This window comes from Oikopleura dioica, chromosome XSR (genome assembly GCF_907165135.1).
Source record: "Oikopleura dioica chromosome XSR, OKI2018_I68_1.0, whole genome shotgun sequence".
Lineage (NCBI taxonomy): Eukaryota > Metazoa > Chordata > Appendicularia > Copelata > Oikopleuridae > Oikopleura > Oikopleura dioica.
Genome location: NC_137294.1, coordinates 742,167 through 763,453, shown reverse-complemented (window position 1 = coordinate 763,453; position 21,287 = coordinate 742,167). Strand labels below are relative to the sequence as shown.

The following is a 21,287-nucleotide window of genomic DNA, read 5'->3' as shown; positions in this document are numbered from 1 at the left end:
TAGTTATTATTTTCTTCGAGAGAGCCTTAAATGCATCTACGATCACCGCGGAAGGGGTAAACAACAGGGCTCCGGTAGTAGTTCGGCATAATCCGTGAAACCGCCTGATTAGATCAAAGTTATTCAATCAGTCGAAAGGGCGTTGCTGGCGTCAATGAAGAAGGAGAAGACATCGTCGTCTTTTCCATCACTGGTTCGCCCGCCTCCTGCGGCGCCAGTGTCGAGTCCAACGGCACCTACATCCGCTACTCCAACTACATCTCCGACAACGACCAAACCAACGATCCCTCGATGACCACCCGATCCAGAGTCAACATCGGTTTCCACTGCGCTTTCCCAGTCGACTACCGAGTTGCTCTTCCTGCCATTGCTCCTACCGTCTCTACTGTTTCTTTCCAGAACGCCCGGTAAGTCATTTCTTCTCGTTTTTGGCTCGAAAACCTTTTTAAAAAACCTGAGTCAGGGTCTGAAAGATCTTAAATGAAAAGCCGCTCTGCGGCTTTGTTTTTTTAAAAAAAGCCGCGAAGCGGCTTCGTTTTTAAATAAGCCGCTTTGCGGCTTTTCATTAATGATCTTTAAAACCCTGACTCAGGTTTTCTTCACAGGTTTTCGAGCCTGTTTTTGTTGAACTAGGGCCTCAAGGGGGCATTTATTGAAACCTTGATTGCTAAAAACAACAGAAAAAGAGTCGCCTATTTCTGGAGCAATTAAAACCAAAAGAAGGTCTTGCGCCTTTTTAGATCACGCGCAATCCTTGAGGACTTATCCTTGTTTTGCTCGCAAATATTTTCACTTTCCTTAAATACTCTCGACTTTCTTTCATCGCACAGCGTTTACTACAAGCCGCGATAAAATACGAATTACGAATCTAAAAAGACTCTTGTCTTTCTAAATTCTAAACTCGCAAAATTCATTCAGGGGTCAATTCGTCGTCAACATGGATCTCTTCGCCGACGAATCTTACAGAAACCCGCTCAGTGCTGATGGCGCCGTTATTGGCAAGGGAGAATGGCTTTATCTTCAGATGGCTCTTTTGAACCAAATTGACGGAAGTAAGTTTTTACCAGAAAGAAAAAACGATAATGGACTATTTTTTGGCTCGGCAACCTGTTTAGAAAACCTGAGTCAGGTTCTGAAGAGCTAAAATGAAAAGCCGCGCAGCGGCTTTTAAAAACGAAGCCGCGAAGCGGCTTCGCAACAATACTCTTCAATTAATTATTCAATACTGGCTTTTCTCCTATAATCATCAATAGACTAAATATATTTAACTATAATTTCCGCGCTTCGAATAATTTGAGAATGGGGCTGGGATAGTACGTGCCCGGGAGCGCGGAGCGCTGCTAATTGATACCATTTCTAACCTTTCTCACCAGGCGCCTCGAACCTCGTGGCTGAGCAATGCTGGGCTACACCTGTGCCGCAACCACACTCGGACGCTCCAGACCTTGAATCTGCATACCACAATATTCTCCTGGTAAGATCTGCCGCTTCTCACGTTCTTTCTCTTTACAGTACCCAACTACAGTAGTCGCTAACGCTAACTTCAGTCTGGCTGCCCCGTCGACTCCTCCGTCGGCATTGCCCACAACGGCGACAAAGAAAAGGTCCAGTTCAAGGTCCAAATGTTCGGCTTCAAAGGCAACAACCCAGAAGTTTACCTTCACTGCGTCGTCCGAGTCTGTGGCGAAAACTGCGAAAAGGTAGCACTTTTTCTTTCCAGCGATTCTCAATTGTGCCTTTTGTAGCAATGCGGCCGAACCCGACGAGGTGCCGCTGATGAGAGCATGTACTCCGACATCGCCGTCGTCTCCTCCGCCAAGATCATCATCGACGAGCGCGACGAGGTCCAGGTCGAGCAGATCGCTGAAATCGAGCCATTCATTCACTGTAAGTAAAATTCTAGCACCGCTCTTTATTCAAAAAATTCTAGCCAAATTCGACGCTACCATCATCTACGTTCTTTCCGCCATCTTGGTCTTGGTCGTCTTCGCTATCTTTGCCGCCGCTCTTATGATTCACCAAAAAAGCAGGGTAAGAGCTAAATCACCTATTTTTCCTCATTTTGATTCGCGCGACGCCGTTTTTGAGCATTTTGATTGGTCTAAAAAGGACCTACAAATAGGTCTAAAATAGAAAAATCTGAGTCAGGGTTCTTAAAGATCTTTGAGAACCCTGACTCAGGTTTTCCACACAGGCTATTGAGCTCAGCCCAAAACAAAATCACGATAAGAATTTGTTCTTCTTTCCGAAAAGTGAACGGAATCCCCCAAAAACGAGTTCGGCGAAGCAGGGGAGCTCCCAGATTAGGGAGTATCAAGTACTCCGCGCCGCAAGCTAGATAGGAATGTCAACCTGCGGTCACTTTTAAGTGCTCTACTCAGTTTTTCTTTCATTCCGAAATTTATGATATGGATGTTTTACACTTTTCGCAATTAGGGACTAAATTTTAGAATGAAATGAAAAAGCTCCAAAGCAAAAATAAGGGCTACCATTCGTACTTCCCACGCCAGTATCTTACTGTATGCTTCTTTTCAGATCTCCCTTCTGGACGCAGAAGTCAACGCTGATTCGAAAACCGCGGTGGCGAACAAGAACGCCGGAACTGCTTTTTCGCGACTTTTTAAAACGCCGCTAAATACTGGCTGCCACTAGTACACAGGTACTACCGACCCTTTTAAGCACTCTTCTAAACACTTTCTCTCTTCAGAAAAATACTACTAACTTATGATGATCCTTCCGTGATGGTGCAATCAAGTCGCATTCCCAACAGACTACTTCGTGCAGTTTAAATTTTATTTTATTTCTTCTTTTTTCTACTGAGTCGCTCCGTGAATCAACTTTTCGGAAAAAGCCGGATCGTTGGAACACGCGTGCAGACATCACCCCAGCCATAATAACCAACAGAAGACGCACCGGTCGCATTTGCTGTGCCGCTGGGCGCCTGATCTACAGCGGGAGCTCAGCGAAGATACAGCCATTTCAAATGCCACTGTTCGACTTTCTTTTTCTGCTTTTCACTTACTTGTACATACAACATATATTTACTCGGAAAATGGCGAACACCAGCCTGGCACAATTTTGCTACACAAGCAACTTATTTTGTATAACGCGTATTTTGAATAAACTCCATTTGCCATACTCTCATTTGTTTCCATCTTACGGACAAGAAACCGAAATCAAGGAAGAAACTCGCGACGTAAATTGGCATTATTCAATGCAGTTCAAAATGTCAGTGCAAAGTCGTAAATTGCAAGTCTTTCTGCAGGGAATCAAATGTTTGTATTGAATCAGTGTCAAATATTAGTATCTGACGAAGCGCATTTATCCTTTTTCAAGCATTTTTATGAAGAAAAAGAGATCATAAGAAGCATGGCCTGGAGGAGGGAGAAAGAGTGCAACTGGATCGAGCATGAGTTCAACAAAAAGTAAAATATTTATTTTCATTGTTTTCTTTCTTTTTTCAGGATCAGCTTTATGAATTTTATAGCAAGACGACCTCAATCGTTTTATACAAGTGTAAACTACAGAAGAGCTTGGACATCGGGAAAATGAACGACGCTTGGGAATATACTGTGCGTGACCATGAGAACTTATCGAAGACGATTCGTATGGAAGAAAGAAAGACTAGCAGCGTTTTCATGAATGCGAATCAACCCTTGGGAGAGTCGCACAAAAAGATCGAATATCTCAAAAACATCGACATTCCAGCATTTTTAGAGCAGATCACAAATCAAGACGATGAAATTACATTGAAGGCGGTTCCGTTCCGTCTTTGGATCATTATCAACAATGAAGGATTTAGAAATATAAAGGTGGTATGCGGTCACCTGTGCAGACCTGCACAGGAAGTCAAATTCAGTTCTGGGTTCTCCCAGGCCCTATGGCTCCTTTGGCCCGTTTTGATTTAGCCCCTTCCCAGGAACTCAAAAACACCTTTCCTGTGCAGACCTCTGCCCAGGAAGCTGAGCTTTGAGTTCCTGTGCAGAAACTGCACAGGAAAGTGAATTTGACTTCCTGTGCAGGTCTGCACAGGTGACCGCGTACAACCAATATAAAGCAAGACAAATTATGGATTTGCTTCAAATTGCCACGCTCGATGGCGGACAATAAGTCCATGCAGATTGTTGTCAACGGTACACGTATATTTTCTCTTCAGAAATTCATCAGTTTAAGATCTTCTTCAACACTACGACGGGGCTTATTGGCATCAGGGGATGACAATTAGCAGTACTTACAAAGGCAAAATCTTTGAGACCCAAGATATCAAAATTGAAGCTCACGATAACAGAAAACAACAGCTCAAGCATTTTCATGGTGGTCTTAACATTCCAGTCTCGCGAGGAGAAGTATATAAAATGACCGATCCCTGTGGAGTCTTGACCGCATCAATCAAGCTACACGATGATTACAAGAATCCAACAGAAAGACAAAGATTTATCTGCAAAGCGATGGTTGCTTCGATTTTCGGGATGTGCGAAATGCGAGTTGTGAATAAGAATTCCATCAGTCCGAGACTCCCTCTTCTCGACTTCGAAGTTGACTTTGACTTCCGAAATCTCCACGGGAACTTTTCTGACGGCAATGTATCTTATGAAAATACGATGGGAAACTTTTCCTTTGATATTAATTACTTAATCACAAAGAAACAAAAGATACAAGAAGCAAAAGGAATCCACGATTATATTTGGAAACAATTCTTTGAAGACGAACAAACTAATTTGATGACTTTTGAATCAAGAATCTTCGAAGAATACCCAGCAAAAGAGAAACACGCAAAGAGCGCAACTCTTCTCGTTCAACTATTCGTCCCAATAATCAAGGCTTCACGCGTTCGGTTGCATTCAGTTTTAATTTTTTCGAAGAAACAAATTTCAAAGCGCGAACCGGTCGTACTCATAATTTGTGTAAGTCGTTATTATTCATAAAATTTATTCAATCAAATTTAGGCGATGTTCAAAACGTTTACTTTGCTGGTGGACACCATACACCCCTGAGAGCTGCGTACATTGTCAACTTTACATTTATCGGTAAACGAGCATCTCTTTGTGTCCTGTATCCTCGGACACAGACAACGAATGAAAATTTATACGTCGCTGAAAATATCTGCGAGAACATCCAAGATGCTTTCGAATACCTCGAGAACCATTCCGACGCTACCTTCGAAGAATTCAAAAGCCAACAGTCAATGAAACGAGATCAAGACCATGAAAGAGCTTTCACTAAAGTCCATTCATCAACTGTCAGTGAATCCGAGAAAAATTCTGAGAGACTTCCAGAGGATTTAGTTAACAATACAAAATCTCTAACACCCAAACAACTATATTTCCAAAACGACACAGCCACTAAAGACGAATTTTTCAAAACCACCGAAAATCCTCGAAAACAATTTGATCCGTACGAAGTGAACTCTTCAAGTCCTTGCTCATCGAGTCAAGCATTCGAAGATTCTAAAGAATCTAAACAATTCGATGTGCCGAAAGAAAAGCAAATCGATATCGTATCTGAGAAAGATAGCAAAGTTCCGGTCAGCTGGGTTAAAAACCAACTCTACTGCAGCATCTTCTGGAGAAAAATTTTTAAAAGCAAATCCTTTTTCAACAGGTCGACCTTTTGAGGACTCTAAACAAGTTTCCGTGCTCAAAGAGAAACTTGAAGGCTGGGCTCGGCAACCTGTGAAGAAAACCTGAGTCAGGGTCTGGAAAGTCTTCAATGAAAAGCCGCGTAGTGGCTTTTTAAAAATAAGAAGTCGCGGTTTTTCATTGAAGACTTTTCAGAGATTTCCAGCAAAGAAAAAGAAGTTCCTTTGTCACTGCGGATTTGAGATTCATGAAGATAGGATAATCAGACTTTTTATCTAAATTCTGTGTAAAATAAATAATAAAGCTGATATTTTTTCATAAGAAAATTTTGTTGAAGATGAGTTTTTTCACTTTTCTAGAGCTAAATTAACAGAAAACAAGGTAGAAATTTCAATCCTTTGCTTTCTTCCTGCAAGTGCTCGAAATTCTAGATAATCCCATGTTGCCATGGCTAGGCCTCGGACGTAAAAATTCATCACCACCAGCCGGTCGTCGTACGGTAACAAGAGTAGGCTCATTCGAAAGCTCTTGAACAGGGCTTTCTGTTGGGCTTATAAAAACTGGGCCCTGTCCTCCTTTTTCGAGATATTTGACTTTGAAGGTAAGCTTCGAAAAATATTTTTCAAAATAACTCGTAACAGAAAGGGAGGGCCCAGTTTTTATCGGTCAAATAGAAAGCCCTTATCAAGACCTTTCGAATGAGCCCTCTCATGTTCCCGTACGATGACCGGATGGTGAAAATCGTCTTTTTTACGTCCGAGGCCTAGCCATGGCAGCGAGCTTGTTTCGCGAATCTCTAGAACTTCTGTTGATGTCAGGGCTAAAAACGCTGAAAAAGTCAGTTCGTCGAACTTCGACAGTCCGAAGCCGCCCGTAAAAAGGTAAATTTCTTGAGAAAAAAAGCGATTATTGAAAATTTCTTCAGAAATCTGAAGGTCCAGCTTAGGCATAAATGAGACGCTGGACCAGACTGATTTGAATCTGGAAACAGAGTCGCATTCAACCTGCAGTCGACAAACTCGACTGCGGAAGTGACTCTTTCGTCGCTCTCCTAAAAAGGACGAACAGCGAAAAACTGAACGCGAAATCGGCGAAAAGTCTGGACTTGGACCACAAAGTGTGGATGCTTCTGATAATCTTCCTGAATAAAATCAATTTTGACAATCAAAAATCAGTCTTGTTTTCATTTCTTTTGCATTTTGGAAGGATCAGTGTTGAGGAGTAGTAAGGTATTTGTCGTGGAGTGTAGTTGGTAGAGGATTAGTAGTGAGCGAGGAAACTGTAGGATGGTCTTGGCTCCGGTCTGAAAACCTGAGTCTGAAAGAGATTCTGCGAGAAGCCCCGTAGCGGCTTTTAAAGAACGAAGCCGCTTAGCGGCTTCGCAAAATTACCTTTCAAATCTACCGTCGTTTTCCATCTTAAGAGCGTTTTTCAGATGACAAGGGTAGACCAAAACGCTCTTAAGTTGGAAAATTAACGATCAAACTAGGATGACAGTGGGAAAAAATGATGAATGAAAATGCATAAAAGAATTTTTCCAAAACTCTAAAAATGCATCTGAGGTCATTTTTACCTATTTATGATAAAAAATTACGATCTTTGAATCAGAGGCTATGATTTCACCTGAGAAAAAGCGTAGAAAACAATTTTTTCAATGATTTTTCAGGTTGAAATAAACGCTATTCTAATTATTAATTAAAAATTCCTAAAAACGCTCTAAAGTTGGGATTTTTTCAGATAACAAAATTTGGAAAATATTGGCAAAAACGCTCTTAAGTTGGGCGCTCTTAAGATGGAAAACCACGGTAGTTTTAAATTTTGGCGAAGCCGCGTTGCGGCTTTGTTTCAAAAGCCGAATACCTGAGTCAGGGTCTGTAAGACTTTTGGTGAAAAGCCGCGTAGCGGCTTTTGAAACGCTGCTTCGCCAAAATTTATAGCTAGATTTGAAAGGTTATTTTGCGAAGCCGGTTAACTGATTCGTTTTCAAAAAGCCGCTGCGCGGCTTTTCACCAAAGCTCTTTTTCAGACCCTGACTCAGGTTTCTACACAGGTTGCCGACCCGTAGAAGAAGGTCATTTTTTCATGGGAAAAATGAGATTGAACCGAGTTCGGAGACATTAATTTCGTTATTCTATTTTACATGTGACTCAGGTGAACTCGGGATGTTCGCTTTGTATTCGATGAGTTTCGAGCAGATGCTCCAGCTTCAAATAAAAAATGATCTGCTCAGAATGGCAAATATGCCTCGGAAGAGAATCAAATGAATATCTGTAAGTCAAGATAAATAGAGTAGAAATCGGGCGGTGAAAATCGCGAATAGAGGGTTGAAAGACTACTTAGAAGAAAAAGACAGTACTCTCACTAGAATATTAAGATGAAGTAAATGAATTCAAAAACTCACTCTCTGCCGGCATCCACGCTTTTCTCCAAGAATCTCAGGAACGAGGTGTTGCTTTTGGAACATTTGAATGAGACTTTTCTTTTGAATGAGACCACAAATGTTTATCTGGAAGTCTTCTATCTTTTAGCTCGAGTTTCTCTTTGTTAGAAACTGATTAAACTATTCAATGAACATTAAATTTAAAGGGAAGAAAAAGTCAAGTCGACGCTCAAGTTCAGCGGCTGAACTCTATCACAAGCTATTTACAGTCAAGGCTTGTCCATAAATACAGTATCAAAATTTCACTGAAAATCTAAGCTTAATTTTAGTCCGAGAAACCTAACTCTAACCCCAGTGCTGGGCTCGGCAACCTGTGTAAAAAACCTGAGTCAGGCTGAGACAGGCTCTAAAAGGTCATCAATAAAAAGCCGCATAGCGGCTCTTCTATCAACGAAGCCGCAAAGCGGCTCCGCAACATAGCATTCAGATTTTATTCTTAAATTCTGTTGAAGCCGCTATGCGGCTTTTCATTCAAGCTCTTTCAGAGCCTGACTCAGGTTTTCTACACAGGTTGCCGAGCACAGTCATAGTCCAATTATCTCTAATACTGTATTTATGTACAAGACTGCATCTGTTTTCAAATAAGTCTAATAACACCTCGCTCAGGAAGCATTCAGCGTTATCCGTTGGTAAGGAACAAACGGAAACTTATTTACATTTGCCCAAAACGGAAAATCGAACATCAGAAAATTAGAAATTATGATCAGAACTTTGGATCAGAATTTTGAAGTTTTCTGGAGAACGAGAGAAAACACAGTAAAATGAGCATTTACTTTAGTGAGACGGCAAATTCGCTAGTTTCGTTTGACTGGACTTGTACTTGTTCGGAGTTGAGCGATTGGTTCAGGCGGGGTATTTACAGTAGCTTCTATATTTACAGTCAAACGAGACGCTAGAATGTTAGTAATTCTACAAGGCTAGGGTAAGAGTTGTTTTAAGGGTACGCCGTTTTGTTGGCCCATTTTGAGCGAGTTGCCAACTTTGACAGGCTAGATTTCCTAGAAAAACTTGACCAACCATCAAAAGCTCCTGACAAAAGTGAGATCTAGCTTTGATCTGTGAGACAAGCTATTGCATGTATTTCTAGCGTTTGTCATTTTCCAGGAATAAACCCTTAAATTCCGCCATCTCGACCTAGGTAGCCTTAATGGAGAAAAACTCTTAACCCTAACTTTAACCCTTACCCTTATTCTAATCGAGAATTCAGAAAATTGGTTTCTTCCTTTCAAAATTTTCAAATAATAAAAAAATTAACCCATTAATTAATTCAATCACTAAAAATCCGAGCGAAGAAAGTTTTACGCTTGGGAACCGCTGGAATGGTATTTGAGTAAGCTTATCCGGAAGCTTATGAATTTAAGATAAGCAAAGCATTCAGACACGCTGCGAAGGATCGGAACTGACTGTGGGAACGAAGAGTGCTGTGATGTTTACAGTAAGTGCGAAAAGTCTGAAACGCTGAGCTGAAATTCTCTTGAAATAGAAAATGAATGCGAAAATCGAATGTACAATATGGCCGGCCTTTTTGACAATATTTACGATAGAAGTTGTAAGAGTCAATGTCAACCAGGTATTTGACGATACTGTAGTTCTGTCTGTAACTGTAGCTGCTAGCATCGCGAGGGATCAACGACGAACACTCGGTCACGAGATCGAGAATGTGCTACGACAGTATGATCGAAATAGAAAAAGAAGCGCGGAACTCGTCCATTTGGTTTGACGACCAGGTTTGTTGAAGAGAGATCAACCAGAAATTTGATCCCAGGTCCCATTCGCCGGCTTGCAATTCTGCCAGATCAACGGCGATTCCAGCTACTCTCCTTGGACTTGTCTTGATTCCTCCGCCAAGGCTTCTCTAATAGGTTGGCTCAGAAAGAGAAAATGAAATTGAAAATGAAATGAAAATTGGGAATCATGAAATCAGAACTTTCTGAGCTTGTATTATCAGTTTGCTGCATTATAATCAGTCTCATGGCTCTTGCATCTGTCGTCTCCAACATTCTTGTCCTCAAAATTTACTGCTCTCGTAAACGGCTCAGATCGGCAATAGGTAAATCGTCAGATTAGTTATTAAAAAGACCAGATAAGCAAGATTCTTCCTTGATTTCACTATTTACTGGGCTCTGCAACCTGTGTAGAAAACCTGACTCAGGGTCTGAAAGGAATTAAATGAAAAGCCGCGACGCGGCTTTTTCAAAAACGAAGCCGCAAAGCGGCTACGAATAATAGCCTTTCAAATCTATCATGAAGTCCTGGCGAAGCCGCATTGCGCGGCTTTTAATTAAGGATCTTTCAGACCCTGACTCAGGTCTTCTATACCTTTAACTCCCACAAATTCAGGTTATCGATGGCGCATTTCTTTCGCCATTTCGGATCTTTTGGTTGGCCTGGTTGTTTTGCCCTCTGCAGTGTACAATATCTACCTGCGCTACATGAAAGTGAGTTCAACTGGAAAATAAGAGTTTTATTTTACAAGGAAAGAGATCCCTATCCCGCTGGGCCTGGTGGATTCGATGACACTGGCGAAACGCATTCCTTCATTGGCATCTATTTGGAAGTTGTCGGCGCTTTGCAGGGAAGGCTTTTTTTCGTTCCGACTTGAGCCTAGTCCCTATAATTCAACATTAAAACTAACATTCTTCGAAAGAAAAACGCCTTGGACAGGTAATTGCTGTCGCATCAGAAATTTATGGGCTGATGTTCCATTCAATTGAACGGTGTGTCAACATACGGTATCCACTCCTCGGTAATGAAAACAGCTTTAGAATTCGCTCGGAAAACTCGAACTTCAGATAGAAAAATGTGCATCACAATGGACAGAGCTGTAATTGCTACGATTCTCTTCACCTGGCTTTTCTCGATAATAATGGCAGTGGTTCTTTATTTCTTTCCAATGGAGTTGTCTGAGGGAGGCTTTTGAAATGAGCAATTTTGATTCTTATTTGGCTCATTTCGAAATCAACCAAAAGGCGAAAACGAAACTCGAGCTCATTTCCTACTCTTGCAATTATTTCAATTTGTTCGGATGCAATCTCTACTCGAGTAAGCTATTTTCGAGCTTTTCTGTTTGTGGTATTTATCGAAAGTGTTCAGTTCAAGACGAGTCGCTTATCATCTTCATCGTGATCTACTCCCTCCCTCTTTTAATCGTTTGGTTTGTCAACATCTTGCTTTACCGATCAATCCGCGTTTCTTCTTCTCATCCGCTGGCTCAAGCCGCTAAAGATGATCAGACAAAAGTCGCTAGAACTTTGATCGTCCTTACTCTCACCTTCTCCTTGTTTATTCTACCACTAATCATCTGCGCGATAACAGGTAAATTCAAGCTTTATAAAGTCATCTTCATTTCCTCTACACTAACTCTGGATTCGGCAACCTGTTTAGGAAACCTGAGTCAGGTTCTGAAAGGCCAAAATTAAAAGCCGCGTAGCGGCTTTTTTAAAAGAACGAAGCCGCAAAGCGGCTTCGCAATTCGATCACTCTTATCTATTTTTAAAAACTGGCGAAGCCGCTTTGCGGCTTCGTTTTTTAAAAAGCCGCTACGCGGCTTTTCATGTTGGCCTTTCAGACCCTGACTTAGGTTTCCTACACAGGTTGCCGAGCCCAAGCTACCAGAATTTTAGAGACTGCAAGTCCACGTCTTCTAATGTTACAGTATTAGTAGTGCAGCTCTATAATAAGTGGAAGACAACTGTTGAAGCTCCTTACAAAGTTAAGTTCTGAAAAGAACTTGTGCATGTCAGTTCATGCTTTTTTTAAAAATAAATTGAGGAAACATGTTTTAGTTTGGCTTAGGCGAATTTTAAATTTAGAATGGAGCTTAGTTGTTAAGAGCTTCCTTTGCTAACACAGATGCAATTACTGTTTCTAGGCATATTGCTGGACACAGTTTACATCAATATTCCCGAGCACTACGATCCCAACGCTGCGAATTTGTTCAATTCGTTCGTCTTCCTCGCCGTTTTGGTCAGCAAAATGAACGGATTCGCAAACATAGGAGTCTACTACTATCGAAACGAAGAGTTCTGCCGCGAACTGAAGAGCTTGTTCGCCCCTTTTCGGTAATATTAGCCTCAGAATTTGTTCTACTGATTCAGAGCGTGTAAGATGCCGAAAATCGTAGAAGGTCGATGCACTGGAACTGGATCGCGACAAAATCGCGCGAAGTTGAAGAGCAAGATTTCAGGAAAAGTGTGAGCTAATGCATTCCTTGCAAGTTGCAATCAACAAAATTAAATTGCAATAGAAGAGTGTTGACAAGCACGCGAGTGGTTATACTGGCAGCGATCATTTGTGTATCATTAGCGATAATTTATTTATAAATGTTTCCTGCTGGATAACTTGCAAATAGGATGGTTTTTCTTGGCAGGGTAACATTCGGAGGAATGGACCTGGGGATCCAAGACTCCGGGGTCGGCAATTTGTGTAGAAAACCTGAGTCAGGTTCTGAAGAGACTAAATGAAAAGGCGCGTAGTATTCGCCGTAGCGGCTTTTCATTTAGCCTCCTCAGAACCTGACTCAGGTCTTCTACACAGGTTGCCGAGCCTACCCCAGAGTCTGGAGCGCAGACTGGGTCGGACTTGAGTAACGGGCGCAAAATATGCTTACAGTCTGTTTACTGTAAAATTCCAAGCGATAATAGCGGGCTGCAGGCCACAGATCTGCAAAATATATACAGTCGGAGACGCCCTCCACCCGGTGCACTTATCTGTATTACACCTAGTAGGGTGATGAATGAAATGACCGAATTGAGATGACTGTATAATCATGATGCTTTTGCCTTGTTATTCTTATTCGTTATTGAAACTACTAGCAGTTTTTCCTTCAAATGCAAAATACTGAAATAAAATTTTGAGCAGCCTTCGCATCATAAAATCAACACTTCAGAATAGACCCCGACTTCACTACAACCAAAAAGACATGATGAAAGATGAAAACGAAGATTGTTACTCCCAAAAGCTGTATCTATAATTTAGGGCGAATAAATTAATTACTAGTAACTTGGAATTGCTCGATTGGAGTCAGAAAGAAGAGCACACTCTAGTGTCGTTTTCTTGCATTTCTCCAGGTCGCGGGTTCTTGGCTCGCGATCCAGAATTTTAAACGAAGCCACCCATTTAGCCTTGAGTTCAGAGAGAAAGTAAACAGACTTATCGGAAGGCAAGAGAGTGGACACGGAGAAAAAGAGGGAGAGATAAAGAGATTATGTTACTGTTGCTGATGATACTTTCTGTTCTTCCGAAAAGATACCGGATTCAAAACTCGAAGCTTAAAAAACGATACACAGTATTTAATTGGGACGGCAAAATATTTACAAAACCTGAGTCAGGGTCTGTTAGATCTCAAGTGAAAAGCCGCGCAGCGGCTTTTTTATTTTAAACGAAGCCGCAAAGCGACTTCGCCAGAATATAAAAATAGATAGGAATGGAATCTTAGAATAAGTTTTTATAAAAGCTGCTACGTTGCTTTTAGTTGCAGATCATTCAGATCTTTCAGACCCTGACTCAGGATTTCTACACAGGTTGCCGAGCTTAGGTCTTGAGAAAACAAGCCGTATAAACAAAATGAATCCTGTTTTAGCCTGACTATAGCAGTTGGGGTTCCCTCTTTGGTGAAGATTTTAAATATCCAGCGAGACCACAAAAGTTTATCCAGAGCAGGGATGAAAAATCACTTTTTTTTTTCTTTGAAAATTGCCTCGTTGTCGAGAAAATTTACATCCCTGGACCTAGAGGAGACCCTTTCTACCGAATGCCTCTGCTAAAAGAACTGCGCGAGCAACGAAAGCTAATGAGATATTTTCTGGGAACTGACTACAAAGCTGTGAAATACTAGAATCTGTAATCAAGTGTCAGTGCAAATAAAGTGTGAAATACAAGCATCGTACATCCAAGTTCTTGAATATACAACTGCCTACGCGCAAATGCATATTATCATTATCCTTTTATTGATAGGCACAGAAAAAAGCCGCTCTTGCAATCTGATGAAACGAGTCAGTTAATTCTCAGCATAGCAAAAAATAATTGAGTAAGCTAAGCAAAACTTGTGAATTTTACACGGTCATCAGAGAACATCAAAATTTTCGAGGGACTTGACATCTTTTTCAGGCAGAAATTAATGATCAACGAACATAAATGGAATTTATTTGATAAGTTTTTTTTTAGTTAAATGTTTGAACTTGCTATTGAAGACTGGGTTCGGCAACCTGAGTAAAAATCTGAGTCAGGGTTTGTAAAATTACCATTCTCACTTATCTTTGAATTCTGGCGAAGCCGCTTTGCGGCTTTGTTTATTAAAAAGCCGACACGCGGCTTTTATGGATATTTTTTCCTGGCCCTGACTCAGGTTTTCTACACAGGTTGCCGAGCCAGGTTGATAACTAATTTAAATGAAAGCATAAAATTCTAGTGATACTTGATGTCAGTCCCCCCAAAGCAACAGTACAAGCGTACAATAAGCTACTGTAGATACTATCGGAAAAGCGCGGGCGTGGCACACTTTGGCAGTTCGTCAGAGAGCTCAAAAAATATCAGCCACTGTTAAATTTTTTATCAATCCACTTCAAATTGCTTCGTAAGTTACTCAAGAGTCCTTTAATTCTTGTCAATAATTAACAGCTTCAGAAGTTGAACACAAAGGGCTGATACCACTTTGAGAAAACAGTTCAATTGCTTTTGAAAATAAGAAACAACGGCAAAGGAAGAAAAGAAGAGAATAAATAAGTTTATTATCCATGGCATTAGAAATAGAGTGAGATTGAAAATTAGTGTTGGGACTCGTGAGTAGCTCAATTTACAAAAATAAAAAGAGTTTTTACAAATTTAAAAAGAAAAAAAAAACAAAAAATGAAATTGTAGTTGACGGCTCAGTCGTCGAGGTCGATGATTTCGGCATGTGGACAGGGCTTTTGGTGGCGCGGTGGAATGAAGAATCGCATCGGTTTGAAATCATCCTCGTCGTCAGCATCGTCCTCTTCATCATTTTCTCCGCCTGAAGGAATAAGTTAATTTCAGGATTAATCTTCCTTGCTATCACCTTGATTAAAGATACTACCGCGACTCTCATTCAAGACTGACCAATTTTCGCTTGATAGTAACTAATAACCGCTCTAATCCAGGAGGCACTTGCCGGTTTGAGAAAGAGAAATCGAAGCGCGGCTTTTCTGTCTTGTTTTGCTCGAAGCCGCAAGCGGCTTCTCGACTTTTACCGGTTATCAAAAATTAGTGACGATCGGAATTTAAGCGAAAATATGGCAGTCTGGAATCAGAAACGCGGGAGTTATTAGACGCTTTTGAAAAGTGGACTCACCGTCAAAATGTGTGTATGCTGCCCGGGGCGAGTTTAGTCGTTCTTCGTCGGAAGTGTTATATTCAGCATTTTCATCGTCAGTATCGGGAATCACGTATGTCGCGCTCTGACCATTTTGATTCATATTCTGCTGATTGTTGGGCACGGCGTTTTCCTCGACGTTGTAGTCCTCGAGGACCTCGAAGTCTGAGTCTCCATCTACCGCTTCTTCCTCCTCTTGCTCGCTGGAGTCGATTATTTCAGCGCCCGAGAGATGATCGTCCATTCTGTATGGCGAAGCTCGCCTTACTCCTGGCGGGGGTGGGACGTCCCATTCATCTTGCTCTTCTTCATCCTCCTCCTCTGTGCTCTCAATTTCACTGGATGCAATTTCAACTGGCGATGCGGGACGACGGCGTTTGCGATTAGACGAAAGAGGAACTTCCTGTATCTCTTCGTCGTCGGAGGAGAGCTCAATTACATCTGAATCATTCTCTTCGTCGTCCGAAATGTTCAAAGTCTTAAATTGTCTTTTAGGATTTGCACTTCTACTACTATTTTTGCTTACCTCTGGCTTGCCTCTTTTCCACCTGAAGCTGACAGAGGGATAGTTGCGTTGGAGGGTCTGAATGGCATCCAAAGCTTGAGCCACTTTTCTAAAGAAATAAATTATAATCATCGAACTGTTGCTCTAAAGATAAACTTACAAAAAGTCCACAGTGGCGACAATTTTTCCACCACCACCAGACTGGAATAGGTTCGCCGCTTTGAGTTCGTATTTCAACCTATCAGTATTGACGCGATGGTACGTTTCCCAAGTGAGCACTAGAATCGCGCGAATGCCTTGGCCACGGCGGAAGAGATCGTTTGCTTTTTCGCGCTCTGCCTCGTCGTAAGCGGCGAAAAAGGTTCGATGACGCATTCGTTCTTCAGCTTCTTTATTTCGCTTCATCCGTTCCATAAATTCCTTAATGAAAACATTTGTCAACAATCTTGACTCTAGATTCTAGAGTTTTATATTAGTGATCTTACTCTATAAATGGGCGACTCGTTATGATGCTGCTCGCTGTTGAAAGTCGCCTGATACGTTCCATCCGGGTTGCGTCGATACTGAGGCGGTTCGCGCTGTCGATTTGACGGTCGGAAGACGCCTTGCGCCGGCCGTGTGTACGGATTTTGACGGTTCGCTTGCTGCTGATTGTGCGTGTATACTCGATCGCCTCTCTGCTGAGGGCGACCACGATTGGGAAATGAAGAGCGAGGTCGAGTCGCGTCATAGTTTCTGCGTTCTGTCGGGTTCGAGAGAATGTCATAAGCTTTCTTGATGTTCAAGAAAAGATTATTCGCATCGGGGTTGTCTTAAAAAAACATGAGAACAAGCCCTCTTTCATGATTCTTTCTTACCTGGATTCTTATCGGGATGGTACTTTCTGGCCTTTTCCCGATAGGCCTTCTTGATTATATCGGTGGACGAGTCAGGGGCAATGCCAAGGATCGAGTAGTAATCTTCACTCATTATTCAAAAAAGGAAGAAGATCTGCCCATTTTCTTAAATTTTCTCTTCAAAATAGATGCTCATAGTCATTCTAGAAAATGTAAATTTTTTTTATCACTAGTTTAAAATTTACAGAATAGGAATAGAGCAAGGATTTAGCATGAAAAGTTGAAACAGATGGATTGGCCCAGTTGACCAGCGCCAACTCGGGGTGGAGCGACGAATGTTTTCCTCGGCGCCTGGCAGGCTGTTTGAATCAGTCGTGTTTGATGCCTTTTGCCCATGTAGTGGTTTATCGCTTGGGGCTTCTCGCAGAATTTCATATCACTGGAAAGGGATTTTTATCAATCGATTGCTGTGGTAGTACGAAGGAAACGCTGTTAAAAATGAAAAAAAGTAAATAAGAAAGCATTTAAAAATCCGTTCCAAAAACGACATTCGCTTTCTTCTTCTCCAGGAATCGGCTGTTTTCCGGGACCCGCTCCAACACCCTTCATTTTGATGCGATGGCCCATTCTGTTGAATCGCTGTCTACCCCACTGTGGTACTTCTGATACCTCGACTTTGTCTGCCCAAGTGCCTGTGAATTGGCGGGGCTCCTCACCCCGCTGTAATGAGCTTTTTCCAGGCAGGCCTTTTTAGAGCTCCAAATTTCAGTCATATTTTTTTAATGGAACGTACATTCTCAAATGGAAGCAAAACTGAGAGCTCTTTCCTGGAGTGTCAACGCCGATTTTCATGAATTTCAAATGCTCCTTTGACGAGTAGTGTCTCGCCGCAGCAACAGGATTGTCGGAAAGTTTCAGCTCACAGAGCTCGCAATACTCCAAGTTCATCCCCACTTTCGCCACGACTGCTTCCTCAACCCTCCTTGGCGTCGCTTTAACAACAACTGACGATTCAATTTTCCCGTCTTCGTATTGTTTCATCTTCTTCCTGTGTTTCTGTCCGTCGTAGTGTTGTTTGGCAGGAATCGGACCGCAGAATTCAACGTTGCAGACGCTGCAAAGACTGTCTGTCATTGCTGGTGGCACTCGGGACTTTTTCGCTGGTGGCTCTTCGTCCTCCTCCTTGTTGTCTTCAATCGCTAGTGGAGCAGATGTTGAGGACTCGCCGAGGGGCTTCGGTCGATTTTCTTCCGCCACTTGCACTGGCTTCGGAACTGGAAGACCTTTCATCTGGCGCTCTTTATCCTACTGCAAGTTTGAATTTTTTGACTCGATATTAAAGAAACTAGCTCACCCGCATCATTCGCTCTTGAATGTACTGGTTGCCCGGATGATGCTGCCAGCTGGACCTGACTTTGGTCGCGAACTCGTCGCGGAAGAAAGATGCTTCTTTGATGAATTGCTTCGTCGCGTAAAACGAGGGCTGAACATTCTTGTAACTCATCTTTTGAACTCTTTCTTCTCTCAGACGCATTTGCTCTTCTTCGGGAAGATCTTTGATTTTGTCGAGGAAGACATCTCGATCTTCGGCTGAAATTATATAAGAAGTAAAATTATTAAGATCAGTCATTTTTTTCTACCTAATCTTCCTCGTTTGTTGAGCCTCGAGGTTTCCGACTCGACGTGATAGTTGACCTTTTCGTCGTCCTCGGAGGGTTCGACTCCTTGTGATTTTAAGATATTGTCGCGGGTTCGTTTCATTTTCACCATTTTGACCATCGCTTTGTGTCTCTGGCCCATGTAGTGGTTCGTGGCTGCGCGGTCGCAGTTGAAGTCCAAGTGGCAAACGTCGCACTGCTTCATGTTCTGCTCCCAGACGTTGTTGTCATCGTCTTCTGTCGGATCATCCTCCCCGTCCGCCAATGCTTTGAGTTTCTCCGTGATGGTGGATCTGACCGGGCCGCGCATTTCTTGCTTGAGTCCGCGTTCCTCTCTCTTCATTGTCGTCTGACGAGCGGCCCATGCTCGCGAAGCACGGCACCACGCCGGCCCCGAAGTGATCCATTCTTTGTCTTCTTCTTTAAACTTGATGTCATATTCCATCCGCCGATTTCCCATCTTGCATTTATCCAATTTCTTAACTGATCACTTCATAGTAACTTTGAGATTCTGATCCTGACTCAGGTTTTTACACAGGTTTTCGAACCTAGAACTAGTCTTTTTAGATACGATTCGCTTCAGAAAAAGTCAAAAGTTTTTTATTTATTTTCAGTGAAAGGTGGCATTTGAGGTGTCCTTTGTACAGTTACTAGTTTAGTTGAAGGTCTGAGAGTCTCTTGGTTATTCTTCTTGTCACAATTTCCCCTCGTCGCAGCAGTTACACTCGTCGCACTGGGATGGCCCTGGTTCTTTCTTACGAGCCAGCAGCGCTTCGGCTGCATCTTCAATGTCTCCTGAAAATGGGCGCTAGAATGGACGAAAAATTACAAAAAGATTCTTACCTTTGACGATCTTTGGCTCGCTGGTCGGCGCAGGAGGGATGATCTTTGTATTCGTCTTGTGGCAGTATCTGACTTCGGGCCCTTCGCGCTTCTTTTTCCAGGCTGCGTACGCGACGTAAAACGCGCCGATGAGGAGAATCACGGCGAAGACGCCCACCAGTCCGCCGATGAGCGGCCACGGCACTTGGCTTGCGCTCATTCTGAATTTCTGGAAATATGAAAATGAGCTGAATAGGTAAAAAATGGGCTGGGAAACAGGTTTTCTATACAAGTCCCCGAGCCTGGATTGCAAATTTGAATAAACAGTTTTTCGTTCTTTTTTGTTTTCAAAAGACATTTCTCCTGGCAGGAAGAGACGATTTGTCCTTCCTCGCCTGTTTCTTTTCTTTCGCCGCTTCTTTCTTCGCGAGTTGATGTTCGGACATTTTCGAACTGGCCTTTTCGCTCTTTTCTTTTGGTACTCTTTCGCAATTTCGCCCTGAAATTTTGAAATCAATATAAATGGAGCTCTGGTCATTTCTTACTCTTTTCCGGTAAAAGGCTGCTTTGCCATCTTTTGCTTTTCTCTTTCTTCTTTTTCCACTCGCTTTCTTTTTGTCGAATTTCCATCCTTTCTCGCCGCGCGTTTGCTTTTTGCTCGATCCTAGAAAATAAGGGTTCAATATAGAAAAACTTTCAAAAAGAGTTGGGCTTGGAAACCTCTGTAAAAACACAGGTCCTGAGTCAGTGTTCTTCCGGGACCCTGACTCAGGTTTCTGCACAGGTTGCCGAGTCATGAGATAATGATTCGATTACCTGTTGACGAGATTGTGCATATTTTGCTTGAGGTCCGCGTTTTTCACTTTTTCAGCTTCTTTTTCAAAATGCTCTTTTCTCGCGCTTCTATGTCTGCGATGAAGGCGAATCTTTTGTCGAAGGCGGTGTGGTTGAACTCGCCAAGCTCAGGGTTGAATCGAGGATCCGTGATTTTTGAGCGATTAGGAACTGAATACTTTCGTAAGTATACTGTTACAGTAGCAGCTTTGATCTTTCATTTGAGCCCGATCAGGTTTTCTACGCAGAACCAGGTCTCTCTCTCGACCTACCTTCTACGACTTGCCTCAACTTAGGCGGTTTTTTCTTCGATGAAATTTCTTCTGGTGCATTTTTTTCAAGCTGAAGCTTTCGCTTTTCCGCGATCGCTCCCGATCTCTTGTCCACTCGGCGCACTTCTTTTCCTTTCAACTTTGCCACTTTTGGATGCGTTACTGTTTTTGCGAATTCCTTGGCGCCCATTTTCCGCCGCAGCTCGAGAATTTCACCCATGGTCATTTCCGAGGTATCGATTCCTTCGCTTTCCATTATTTCTGAATTCCTGAATCGATAATCGTTATTTTAAGATTTCAGTTTCTGCTGTTTTTTTCTTTGCACAACTCAATTTTGGATTTTTGGTCTGAGCAAGTCATTTTCGAGTTCGAGTAGTTTCTTTTTTGGGATTATTAGCAATAAAAAATAGTAACAAAGGGGATGAGAGGAAGAAGAGGGAGACGAACTGGGCTCGGCAACCTGTGTAGAAACCTGAGTCAGGCTCCTGAGAAAGCTTGACGGGGCTTTTATCTAAGCTCTTTAAGAATGACCCTGACTCAGGTTTGTACACAGGCTGCATCTCTAGCCCAGAAGACGAACGAAACAATCAGCTCGTTATTTAGGTATTTTTGAGATTAAAATACGCTTTTGGCGAGAGGTATACAGATAGATTATTATTTTTGTTGGTTAGAGAAGGAAAGAAGAATAGACTGGCAGACAGTCTGAAAGACAGATGTTCAAAGTATACTCGGACGGGTGTCGCCACAAACCGGATCGTCGAGCGGGTGGCGGAAGGATAAATGATCAGCGCTTTGCGCACGATTATCTGGAAGAGGAGTTACTTGAGAGCGAAGAAAGAGCAGAGTTTACCATTTGATAAGAGGTCTAGTTTTCGCTGAGGAAGTGAAGGACTTGTGGCTTCTGGATGGAGGTTCTGGCTTATTCCGATCGGTTGGCCAACCTGAAACAATCAAATTGAATCGCAACCGTTTCATCTTTATAGATCTCTAATTCCCACCATTTTATTTATT

The 21,287-nt window shown here is 42.3% G+C and overlaps 7 protein-coding genes and 1 long non-coding RNA gene across 8 annotated transcripts; 4 read left to right on the top strand and 4 right to left on the bottom strand.

Annotated features, from left to right (window-relative positions):
* The first annotated feature begins 30 nt into the window (after positions 1-30).
* LOC145707098 (pancreatic secretory granule membrane major glycoprotein GP2-like) lies at positions 31-2,659 on the top strand. The gene is made up of 8 exons (XM_081784581.1): positions 31-56; positions 132-407; positions 919-1,052; positions 1,374-1,474; positions 1,548-1,700; positions 1,746-1,887; positions 1,931-2,031; positions 2,536-2,659. Exons 1-8 carry the CDS (start codon positions 31-33, stop codon positions 2,650-2,652), a joined length of 1,050 nt encoding a protein of 349 aa, XP_081640707.1. The 3' UTR covers positions 2,653-2,659.
* Positions 2,660-3,365: 706 nt separating this feature from the next.
* Positions 3,366-3,973, top strand: LOC145707095 (uncharacterized). Its single transcript, XM_081784577.1, has 3 exons — positions 3,366-3,425; positions 3,488-3,815; positions 3,920-3,973. Exons 1-3 carry the CDS (start codon positions 3,370-3,372, stop codon positions 3,971-3,973), a joined length of 438 nt encoding a protein of 145 aa, XP_081640703.1. The 5' UTR covers positions 3,366-3,369.
* Positions 3,974-4,054: 81 nt separating this feature from the next.
* Positions 4,055-5,655, top strand: LOC145707048 (uncharacterized). The gene is made up of 3 exons (XM_081784524.1): positions 4,055-4,133; positions 4,174-4,904; positions 4,947-5,655. Exons 1-3 carry the CDS (start codon positions 4,097-4,099, stop codon positions 4,992-4,994), a joined length of 816 nt encoding a protein of 271 aa, XP_081640650.1. The 5' UTR covers positions 4,055-4,096; the 3' UTR covers positions 4,995-5,655.
* Positions 5,656-7,812: 2,157 nt separating this feature from the next.
* On the top strand, positions 7,813-12,216 carry LOC145707094 (uncharacterized). The gene is made up of 18 exons (XM_081784576.1): positions 7,813-7,849; positions 7,954-8,021; positions 8,629-8,648; positions 8,798-8,866; positions 9,312-9,349; positions 9,398-9,454; positions 9,503-9,589; positions 9,634-9,746; positions 9,785-9,881; positions 9,968-10,069; positions 10,360-10,457; positions 10,496-10,595; positions 10,685-10,765; positions 10,812-10,928; positions 10,990-11,061; positions 11,113-11,334; positions 11,891-12,080; positions 12,117-12,216. The coding sequence occupies exons 1-18, from the start codon at positions 7,840-7,842 to the stop codon at positions 12,214-12,216; spliced, it is 1,641 nt and encodes a 546-aa protein (XP_081640702.1). The 5' UTR covers positions 7,813-7,839.
* A 1,728-nt stretch (positions 12,217-13,944) lies between these two features.
* LOC145708577 (uncharacterized) lies at positions 13,945-16,890 on the bottom strand. Its single transcript, XM_081786263.1, has 6 exons — positions 16,712-16,890; positions 16,340-16,665; positions 16,015-16,274; positions 15,876-15,963; positions 15,329-15,827; positions 13,945-15,010 (listed from the first exon to the last, which is right to left on the bottom strand). The coding sequence occupies exons 1-6, from the start codon at positions 16,821-16,823 to the stop codon at positions 14,886-14,888; spliced, it is 1,410 nt and encodes a 469-aa protein (XP_081642389.1). The 5' UTR covers positions 16,824-16,890; the 3' UTR covers positions 13,945-14,885.
* Positions 16,891-17,209: 319 nt separating this feature from the next.
* LOC145710400 (uncharacterized) lies at positions 17,210-18,852 on the bottom strand. The gene is made up of 3 exons (XM_081788149.1): positions 18,331-18,852; positions 18,045-18,280; positions 17,210-17,995 (listed from the first exon to the last, which is right to left on the bottom strand). Exons 1-3 carry the CDS (start codon positions 18,806-18,808, stop codon positions 17,456-17,458), a joined length of 1,254 nt encoding a protein of 417 aa, XP_081644275.1. The 5' UTR covers positions 18,809-18,852; the 3' UTR covers positions 17,210-17,455.
* Positions 18,853-18,931: 79 nt separating this feature from the next.
* Positions 18,932-19,399, bottom strand: LOC145710402 (uncharacterized). Its single transcript, XR_014135039.1, has 2 exons — positions 19,192-19,399; positions 18,932-19,143 (listed from the first exon to the last, which is right to left on the bottom strand). It is a non-coding gene; the product is annotated as an uncharacterized LOC145710402 (long non-coding RNA).
* Positions 19,400-19,470: 71 nt separating this feature from the next.
* On the bottom strand, positions 19,471-20,542 carry LOC145710401 (ribosomal RNA processing protein 36 homolog). Its single transcript, XM_081788150.1, has 4 exons — positions 20,277-20,542; positions 19,987-20,175; positions 19,716-19,834; positions 19,471-19,669 (listed from the first exon to the last, which is right to left on the bottom strand). Exons 1-2 carry the CDS (start codon positions 20,530-20,532, stop codon positions 20,030-20,032), a joined length of 402 nt encoding a protein of 133 aa, XP_081644276.1. The 5' UTR covers positions 20,533-20,542; the 3' UTR covers positions 19,471-19,669; positions 19,716-19,834; positions 19,987-20,029.
* Between the last annotated feature and the right edge of the window lie 745 nt (positions 20,543-21,287).

What these genes read in the sequence shown, in the direction of transcription:
- LOC145707098 (XM_081784581.1), top strand. Translation starts at nt 31, where the DNA reads ATGCATCTACGATCACCGCGGAAGGG. An exon ending in CATACCACAATATTCTCCTG is followed by an intron (nt 1,475 to 1,547) that starts GTAAGATCTGCC and finishes CGCTAACTTCAG; the next exon opens with TCTGGCTGCCCCGTCGACTC. An exon ending in AATCGAGCCATTCATTCACT is followed by an intron (nt 1,888 to 1,930) that starts GTAAGTAAAATT and finishes AAAAAATTCTAG; the next exon opens with CCAAATTCGACGCTACCATC.
- LOC145707095 (XM_081784577.1), top strand. Translation starts at nt 3,370, where the DNA reads ATGGCCTGGAGGAGGGAGAAAGAGTGCAACTGGATCGAGCATGAGTTC. An exon ending in GAGCATGAGTTCAACAAAAA is followed by an intron (nt 3,426 to 3,487) that starts GTAAAATATTTA and finishes TGAATTTTATAG; the next exon opens with CAAGACGACCTCAATCGTTT. An exon ending in GATTTAGAAATATAAAGGTG is followed by an intron (nt 3,816 to 3,919) that starts GTATGCGGTCAC and finishes GCCCCTTCCCAG; the next exon opens with GAACTCAAAAACACCTTTCC.
- LOC145707048 (XM_081784524.1), top strand. Translation starts at nt 4,097, where the DNA reads ATGGCGGACAATAAGTCCATGCAGATTGTTGTCAACG. An exon ending in CATGCAGATTGTTGTCAACG is followed by an intron (nt 4,134 to 4,173) that starts GTACACGTATAT and finishes CATCAGTTTAAG; the next exon opens with ATCTTCTTCAACACTACGAC. An exon ending in CGGTCGTACTCATAATTTGT is followed by an intron (nt 4,905 to 4,946) that starts GTAAGTCGTTAT and finishes AATCAAATTTAG; the next exon opens with GCGATGTTCAAAACGTTTAC.
- LOC145707094 (XM_081784576.1), top strand. An exon ending in AGAGTGCTGTGATGTTTACA is followed by an intron (nt 9,455 to 9,502) that starts GTAAGTGCGAAA and finishes CTCTTGAAATAG; the next exon opens with AAAATGAATGCGAAAATCGA. An exon ending in CATACGGTATCCACTCCTCG is followed by an intron (nt 10,766 to 10,811) that starts GTAATGAAAACA and finishes CTCGAACTTCAG; the next exon opens with ATAGAAAAATGTGCATCACA.
- LOC145708577 (XM_081786263.1), bottom strand. Translation starts at nt 16,823, where the DNA reads ATGAGTGAAGATTACTACTCGATCCTTGGCATTGCCCCTGACTCGTCC. An exon ending in CCATCCCGATAAGAATCCAG is followed by an intron (nt 16,666 to 16,711) that starts GTAAGAAAGAAT and finishes TGTTTTTTTAAG; the next exon opens with ACAACCCCGATGCGAATAAT. An exon ending in GTCGCCACTGTGGACTTTTT is followed by an intron (nt 15,964 to 16,014) that starts GTAAGTTTATCT and finishes TTATTTCTTTAG; the next exon opens with AAAAGTGGCTCAAGCTTTGG.
- LOC145710400 (XM_081788149.1), bottom strand. Translation starts at nt 18,808, where the DNA reads ATGGGAAATCGGCGGATGGAATATGACATCAAGTTTAAAGAAGAAGAC. An exon ending in CAACAAACGAGGAAGATTAG is followed by an intron (nt 18,281 to 18,330) that starts GTAGAAAAAAAT and finishes ATATAATTTCAG; the next exon opens with CCGAAGATCGAGATGTCTTC. An exon ending in TTCAAGAGCGAATGATGCGG is followed by an intron (nt 17,996 to 18,044) that starts GTGAGCTAGTTT and finishes AACTTGCAGTAG; the next exon opens with GATAAAGAGCGCCAGATGAA.
- LOC145710401 (XM_081788150.1), bottom strand. Translation starts at nt 20,532, where the DNA reads ATGGAAAGCGAAGGAATCGATACCTCGGAAATGACCATGGGTGAAATT. An exon ending in GTTGAGGCAAGTCGTAGAAG is followed by an intron (nt 20,176 to 20,276) that starts GTAGGTCGAGAG and finishes GAAAGTATTCAG; the next exon opens with TTCCTAATCGCTCAAAAATC.